At 42.4% G+C, this 8,267-nt stretch overlaps 2 protein-coding genes across 2 annotated transcripts; both read right to left on the bottom strand. All coding sequences in view use genetic code 11, as the record gives it.

Annotated features, from left to right (window-relative positions):
* Nucleotides 1-1,078: 1,078 nt before the first annotated feature.
* On the bottom strand, nt 1,079-5,413 carry EGR_04001 (Major facilitator superfamily domain-containing protein; the record flags this gene model as incomplete). The annotated part of the gene is made up of 11 exons (XM_024493250.1): nt 1,079-1,288; nt 1,355-1,510; nt 1,596-1,648; nt 1,729-1,784; nt 2,239-2,350; nt 2,994-3,081; nt 3,445-3,837; nt 3,905-4,008; nt 4,091-4,187; nt 4,268-4,385; nt 5,304-5,413. 11 exons carry the CDS (start codon nt 5,411-5,413, stop codon nt 1,079-1,081), a joined length of 1,497 nt encoding a protein of 498 aa, XP_024352349.1.
* A 1,016-nt stretch (nt 5,414-6,429) lies between these two features.
* EGR_04000 (DnaJ subfamily C member protein) lies at nt 6,430-7,763 on the bottom strand (the record flags this gene model as incomplete). The annotated part of the gene is made up of 8 exons (XM_024493249.1): nt 6,430-6,486; nt 6,614-6,787; nt 6,863-6,937; nt 6,988-7,056; nt 7,176-7,372; nt 7,414-7,501; nt 7,532-7,590; nt 7,625-7,763. The coding sequence occupies 8 exons, from the start codon at nt 7,761-7,763 to the stop codon at nt 6,430-6,432; spliced, it is 858 nt and encodes a 285-aa protein (XP_024352348.1).
* Nucleotides 7,764-8,267: the final 504 nt, after the last annotated feature.

Raw genomic sequence — 8,267 nt, 5'->3', positions numbered from 1 at the left:
GATTTTCTTCCGGATCATTTACTAGTCCTAGCTTGATTTTTAAAGAGCAGTTTTTTTTGCCCAATTTTTTATTGTATCGAGCCTTGAGGAGTAGAGAGATCCCAGTTGTAGGTGGACAAATTTTGATGAACACTTGCACCTGCGGTTCACTACAAAACCCAGAGTAAACTTAGTCGTCTGTGCCTTAGAAGAGGGAAATGAATGGTGAGATGATGGGTCCTTTGGAAATAACTAACGGTCTGACCGTTTTTTTAAAGACCGATAAAATGAATGATTGCGTAAGGCAGTAAACAATCCAAACTGACCTACGTATTTTCACAGCTTAGGTGAAAGAAGCAAATAACGGATTGGTGGTTTTTGAAGCCTACTAAAGTCGGTTATTGCATGGCCTGTAGAACACATTTGGTAGGTAGTTTATGCTACTTCCTCCCCCAGTCGATGCAGATGTTGGCGATTCGCTTCATCACTAAAACTAAGCATGAATGAAAACCCCTGAAGCCCTCATCTCAAGTCCTCTTGTCAACATTAAGGTGCAATTCTTCACCAGCAAAGAAATCAGTTTGCCCTGAGCGTGGTAAATCACCACTTGATGGCGATTAACCAAAATCAAACTACCTTTAATAATCAGCCACAATAACCCCTCCATTAAACACCACTATCACTTCTACTTCTGTCGGCATGAGTAGTATGGGCATGGGCAGAAAAAAAATGGATTTAAGTGATTCTCTTCCTTTAATCGAGCAACAATGAAACAGACACTTCCGATTCATCGCAGTACTTACACGAAACACTGCAAAATTCAGATTATCAAGGTCCCTGCTGACCGAAACCAAAGCTTCAAACAGAATTTCGTTCCCATAAAACTTAGCAGCTAAGTCTGTGGAACTGTAACCTGGAAGAACAATTAATATATCTCAGCGTCGCAAGAGAGGTTAACAGGGATGTCTAGAGTATGCATCCAGAAGGAGTTTAAAAACATCGGGATTTACTTTATTGAACAGCAAAGTTGCACATGGAACAGATACCCTCACATTGTCATTCATAATCACGGAGAATGAAAGGACAGACAGAAACAGATCTAGGAGGACATGACTCGGGTAGAGGTATGAGTGGCGATGGTGTTGAGGTTGGGAATGCGCCGAAAGAGGACACTAACAAGGAAGGTGGCAAGAGCCCCGAGAGTAAAGGCAATGGAAGGACCGACCAACCACATCAATCCACCAATCAGACCGGGCCCCACAGAACGCGCCAGACCACCCAGGGAACGGAAGGTACCCATTGTTTGACCCTGTAAAAGAAAGATATCATGACAGATGGTGGATAAGAGGTCCGGTGGATACGCCACAAAAATCACCTGTTGTTGGGGTCCTATGGAGAGTGAGGCGAGGCCGTTAAAAGCGGGCACGAAGGAGCCAGAGGCAAAGCTGAAGAAGACCAGTCCCAAGTAGAAGAGTAATTCGCTGTTTGAGAAACCGAGAACAAGATAGGCCAGTGCTTGAATACCCATCGCCTGAAGGAAGGAAACACCGCATTATCCGAAATTATGGCTACTTGGATGTTATAAGTGGAACATTTCTACCACAACGCCAACTCACCCAGCAAGCCGTTTTAGCCTCGCGACCACCCTTGAAGCGTTTCACGAAACCACCTAGCATCAATGAAGATAGATTTGTAGGTAAATAAGTGTAAATTGTGCTGATGTATTCGTGCAGCACGCTGACCACTCACTTTGGATGATAATCATAGTTACACCAGTGGTTATGAAGATTCGCCCCTGGTCTTGACTGAAATATAAAGTAAGATTTAAAAACCACCATTGATTAGGAGTTTTAAAATTTTGTAGGTTAATTTTCTTGGTGAAAACCTAGTCGATGACACTCCTGATTCTCACCACATTATTCGGATGTGATTTTACATTTGGCACCACCACCTCGCAAAACCAGCATTGCGGTGTTTACGTTTGACTTCTTTACGTAGCATAGCCCTGGTAAAATAATGTCACGGTGATTTGCAAATGAATGCCTTTTTCTCTGGATTGAAGAACAAGTCACAACCCAGAAATACTGATAGAGATGGTCAGTCTACAGTCAACAGGCAGTAAACAAGACTATACAAGCGAATGAACCAGTCAAAATTCGCCTCGATCAACTGACGTGGACGCTCAATTTTCAGGTCAACGGATTTGACTGCAAGTGGTGCCAGTTGGCCAAAATTGGATGACATCGAATGACAACTCACCCGGTATAACCGAATCGAAGTTGAGCAAGGAACAGGAGAGAGCACTCAAGGCCGGAGAAGAGAAGCATGTTAAGAAAGAACACTCGTGCCATTTGCTGCAGTTTCGCTTGCACTGAAGAAGTGAACAAAACACACCGCAGTTATCGTCAGGGTTTAATCATGAATCGTGAGAAGCGAATAATCACCGTGTAAAAAAATACAAGGCCTCTTTTGAGTCGTCGACCATCAGTCATCTCAGCGTGATTACTAAATGAAGCACCTGAAGTATCTCGACATAGTACAGGCAGCAAAACGAAGAAGGCGTTAAATTCTGCCCAGACTAACACGTTCTGTGTCTATGTCACACACAAGGTGAAGTATGCTTAATCACTTAATAACAACTGACCGCACCAAGTTGTGTCGTGAACGGATTGATTAAGCTTGAGCCAACGAAATGGATTCAAGACACCCGTGTTTTAAGACTAGGTATTTTTTCGATTTTTGAGGATATAGTTTTTAGTAGAGACCATCTTTTGTAGGCTGTGGTGAAAAATGTTCCACTCAGGCTCCGCTAGTGAACGCGTCAAATGATAACCGAATAGGCAACGTAAATTTTAACTGTCGCTACACAAGTCCGAAACGATAACGGCGTTAATCGGTGTTTGGTGACCGAACTATGGTCACATAGACCAATGGAAAAGTTGGGTGTTTTGAAGAATTATGACTAAACCTGACACGACAGTGGTAAAAAATAGTTGTAAAACATTTGCACGTACCAATTTTATCTTCAATGTTGCGGAAACGGAAGAGCTCCAAAGGATTGAGCAGTTTCAGCGACTGCCAGAATGATCCACTTGAAGCACCCTGAGGGGTTTACAATAAGTTTTCAAAATACTTAAAAATATTCCCTCAGATAAACGGATAAGATGACTAATGACCAACAGTCCCTTCATGACACAGCATTATAGTCACACATTTGGGGGTTTATAAACTGCGTAAGTTAAAACCACGATACGGGAGAGTGAAAACTGTTGTTTGGAATTATAAATAATCTTTCTAAAGATGTGCTAACGATCAGAAAAGGTAACTCACGGTTCACATTAGACCTAGCTCAAAGACGAAGGACTTAAGCTCCTACTTTCCACTTAAGAATGACAGTTTGTCAGTTTAGAAATTTCATCATCCTATAACTCCCAAAGTGGATTTGATGAACGGGCTTGAACTCACCTCCTTTTTGACTTTGGCATCATCATCCTTCCCATCCGGTAGAGATGCAGTCTCCGGGAAGGAAAAGAGGCAAATGTAGTCAAGAACGGCAAGAGAGGCGGCGGCTAGACCAATATGGGGTTCAAGAACGCTGACGCCAGCCTCAGAATTGAAAAAGAGGCGGCCGAGAAGCCAAGCACTGGCCGGAGGACCGACCAGGAAGGCGATGGAGTATGCGACACCGACAGTGGCCATGCCACGGGTTCGTGTCTCACGGTCAGAGACGTCCGAAACCATGGCCGAGAGTACGCCGACGTTGGCACGTGATACGCCACTCAGAATGCGCGCCAGTACAAACCAAATGAAAGAGGCACCAGAGGCTGACCAGAGTAGATAGGAGATGACACCCAGCGTCTGCATAAAATAGGTAAGTAGAATACGTTGCAATTAAGCAGTAAAAGTAGAGAAGATAAAAACTTACATGGAGAGTGAGAAGAACAGGTTTACGACCGAGGGAATCAGACATGGCGCCAGATGTGGAAGAGGAGACGTACTGAGCTAGAGACATGAGTGAACTGGAAATGCCTGCAACGAGAGAAAGAAAAACGAACCTCTCTTTTTGTGAGCAGTAATGTAGCTTATGCCACCTTCTTTTGCAAAAACTTACTGCCAACAAATGATGCATCGCGAGAAGAGAGCTCTGCTCCTTCAGGTACGCCTAAAATTTTGCCATGAACAAACCGCCTAATAGCAACCAAAGTCATCTAGAGCAGAAAATAGACCCACCTATTTTAAAAATTTAAATTAGTTAAACAATGAATGGAACTGCAAATTAACTACTTACATCCTTCTCACACATTTCCTTGATAATAGTGGGAAGCCATGGCAACATAAGGGTCGAAGCCATCAGGTCAATTAGGAGGTAGCAAAACATTATGAACAACAATCCTTTCCTCATCTTTCTGCAAAAGAGTCCACAACAAAAGAAAATGTTTTGTAGGTGTACAAAAGCATTGCGTGCAACAAAGACTAAATTCTATCATATTCTGCAAAAACTACTTTATTTTGCCCAAAGTACAAAAAGTATGAAGGGTTGTTAAAAAGCCTAGATCAAGTCAAGAACCCATACATATGAACACAATTCAATTTGCAGAATTTAAAAGTGGAGCACCACAACTCAGACCTAGGTAACGTATATTTAAAAATTGTGTAGGTTAGGTGCTATTTTGCATAGAACGCTCCAGAATCTACAGAACAAAAACGCATGTCGAACGGGAGATTGTTTAATGTAAAGTTACTAGAAGCCCACGCGGTGAGATAATGACCCTGGAGAGGCGCACCAGCCCACTCAGTACTCAATGACGTAATGCCGGGAGCTCAAGTCTGGCGCGAGGCCTGTTTGACCTTAAAGGTGTAGCTGAACGTTATAATGTCTTCACACATAATCTATTTGTAAAAATGCTGCTGATTAAAAGCTTGTCTGCTTTTAAAGTCAGAAACTGCAATACCTAAAGGAAGCAATGAAGCAACTGAAGCATTTCTACACCACTTGCTAACACTTTCAAAAAGACTCGGTTATATAAATTAAGAATGAATCTGTTAGTACACCTTAAGCTTCAAGAAAATTTAACGTTTTTTTAGCATTTTGGGTCTTTTTGGTGTTATGGCATCCCAACATCACTGTAAATGCACCAGCAACTTGGAGACAAGCCTCAAGACTATAGGCAACCGTGAAATGCGGTATCGCTGGGATGGTAGTTGAAGTCGCGGTAATTAAAAAGCTCCACAACCAAGTAGTGGGCTATAAAATGCGACAGTGTTCCCTAGTTATCGTCTTTTGAGCTTCCCATGTGGCTAATCCCTTAGTCAACCATCCACACCGGCCATTACAGCATAGTTGGTGCTTTAGAAAAAATTTACTAGCCAGTGACGATATCCAGTGAAACTCATGAGAGCCAGAAGACTTCTGGCTGTAGTGCTGGTAATGCATTTTGCCAAATGCGTCCCATTTAGAGTTTAAACCTCCTTGTGAAGTGTAGTGGCTTCATATTGCCCAAATTTCGCCAATGCTTCCCGAAGCGTATGTTTTCTATGCTGATCATCTCTCGTGTGAACGTTTGGCACTAAAATCAAGTAACTCTTTCTATTTCCTGTTGCCACTTTGTTCCCATTTCAATACTACACCACCATCTCTATGGGTTCTGTTCAGCTATTGAAAACGTGAAGGCATAAATTTCCCGCGTTTTTTGTAAATCTTCGCAAAAATAATTTAGACAGTTGCCTGAATTGTTATTCAATTCAGGTCAGGTCTAGCATTAGAGTAGGACGGTTGTCAAGAATGGACCCGAGTCTGATAATTTTAAAATTGTGGGACTCCGCAGGTTCAGCCACCTTGTGGCAGGCCCTCCTTCTGTAACCAAACAAATACCGGGTTGTTGTACTTTTGGATTGGGGCCGCTTGTTGCTGCCACCGGCTTAGCACACCAAGTCTCCCCTAAAACCAGAATAGGCCATGCTAATTTGAAGAAAAATTTATTCTCTCTGCATAAAAGGAGCGCACCCGGCCGGTCACGCAACCAGGATCGATCTAAAAGCGGAAGCGACTAAAGAGCGGACCCACTTAGATATGCAAGAAACAAATACTGAGTGACCAGATTCATCTACATTCCCCCATGCGCCTTAGTTGCAGATATTCTTATCGCCCACACCAACTCCCGGAATGTGACGAGTTCCCACCAGTTGCAACTATGGCAGCACATCTCACGGATACTGCTTGTCCCAACAAACCCTATTCATCTAACAGATTATACACGATGCCAAACCTTTGGTAGAAGATCCTCACTTGAAGCGTGGCTCAGCTGCTACCAAAATGCTTACAAGCTTACAATCGAAGCCAGGCCACCTGTTAATGGCAAAAGTATCCAGTGAAGGTAACCAAAAAAACAATCTAAGCAATAGGTATGTTCTGAGCGATACATATGTACAATTTTGATGAAACACGTTCAATCAACCGAAGCGTGCCATCTTTTCCAGGATGTCAGACTCGAAGGTTTCAAAGGACATCTGGGGAGGATAAAAAATATTCTTACAGACCACCACCAAATATAAGGGTTGCAGAAGAAATACGTACAGTCAGCAGACTGACATGGCAGAATTCTGTAAAATTAAACAGCTAGGATGATCATCTTACATTATCTGATGGCTGATAAGTCGTAGGTGATGGAGGCCTTGGATGCTTTGTCGAGGCAGGGGCAGGATCAGCTCCTGACTCATCATGAGGAGCAGGACTAACAGGCCATGAAACCTTCAGCGGATTTTCCATATGTCCTACCGATCCTACAGACGCTGCTTTTATGGCATTCTCCTATCAATTGAAAAAGAAGATTAATATCACCAAGAAAATGAGACCCCGAAACTGCCAACCAATTGGAAGACTTACGGCCTCCAACCTGGAAGCAAATTCTACCACTGCGCTGCATTTCTTCCCAACTATCACATTTAGCACAGTTCCAAACTAAAAGTCGAAACATGGGGGTAAAAGCAAAACAAACGAATTAATGCTACCTCACGCAGACATGTGTACAAAAATTCCCTATTGTACAAAAGAGACCCATGTTTATTCTTCCACTTCACCTAAAAATGAGAAAAAGTAGAATGAGAATATAAGGTTTGTAAAAAAATAGACCTTATGTGGTAGGCATTTTGAAACTGCTCCTGCCGCATAGATGGGATTCAAAGCCGAATCGCCTTACACTGACGATAACATGACCATCTGATGTTCTAGAAGCAGCTTTAACGGTGTCCAAATGCCCACGCCGTGCGGCACAAGCAGCGGCCTCCCGTGAGGCCTCCCAATCCTTTCTGATTCGTTCGGCAATCCTGTTCTTTTCAGCCATTCTGTTGGCCTCTTCACGCCGAGCAGCAGCCTCCTTCTCCCTTGCCTCAAGAACTACAGAAAAACGGTAATAAAGCGAGAGAAGCTCACAATACCTTCTTTTAGGCGACGACGCTCATCATCGAGTTGTGCATGTCTTTTCGCAGCGGCGATTTTGGCTTTGATTCTCAGATCATACTGACTCTACACACATCAAATCAACATATGCCTCACCTTGCGAGCTGGGTCCAAGAGAATGTCGTGATAATCCTTAAGTTTCTGGAACTTCTCCTCTGAGAATATGCGATCAAATACTCAGTGACATACTTGCTTGTGGGTCGCCCTTGTTTTTGTCAGGATGTAATTCTTTTGCTTTAATCTTGTAGGCTCTTTTAATCTCTTTCGCGGAACTCTCAAAGGAGATCCCAAAATACTCGTAAAGGTCAATCTCTATCTCAAAGGCCATCGGAATAGCAGACAAATCACGTACATTCAATCAATAAGCTTGGTGGTAAAGCCACTAAGTAATTAAAAAAATCACAAACCTTATTGGTTGCCGTAGTATTTTTGGCTAGGGGCAAAAAGTAATTATTAATAATTCATCATAATCAATGCAAATTCGTTGATTGTCATATCACAAGGTATATTTTTAAATGGCAAACTCACCCTTGTTCCAAACACGCCAAAAACGTTATGTTAATTTATAAAAATAATTTTAAAAGTTACAGTATACAGTAAATCCGATTTTAAAACAAAGCTATTTATAGACAAGTGGTTTTGGCAGTTACCTATAAACGTACTACTTATAAGAATTAGAATTTAGTCTTTTGATTTTGCTTAGTTGGATGTAGAGGAAAATAAACCTTGTCAGCTGTTACCTTCTACCTCGAATAGTGCGCCTGTTTGGAGGCAATTTGAGCTACCTTTATTCCTCGTCGTAGTTGTGACATCCTAGATACTGATCCCTGAA

Source organism: Echinococcus granulosus (assembly GCF_000524195.1).
Source record: "Echinococcus granulosus chromosome Unknown EG_S00023, whole genome shotgun sequence".
NCBI lineage: Eukaryota > Metazoa > Platyhelminthes > Cestoda > Cyclophyllidea > Taeniidae > Echinococcus > Echinococcus granulosus.
The sequence above is the reverse complement of the archived record's forward strand: the minus strand, read 5'-3'. Positions and strand labels throughout refer to the sequence as shown.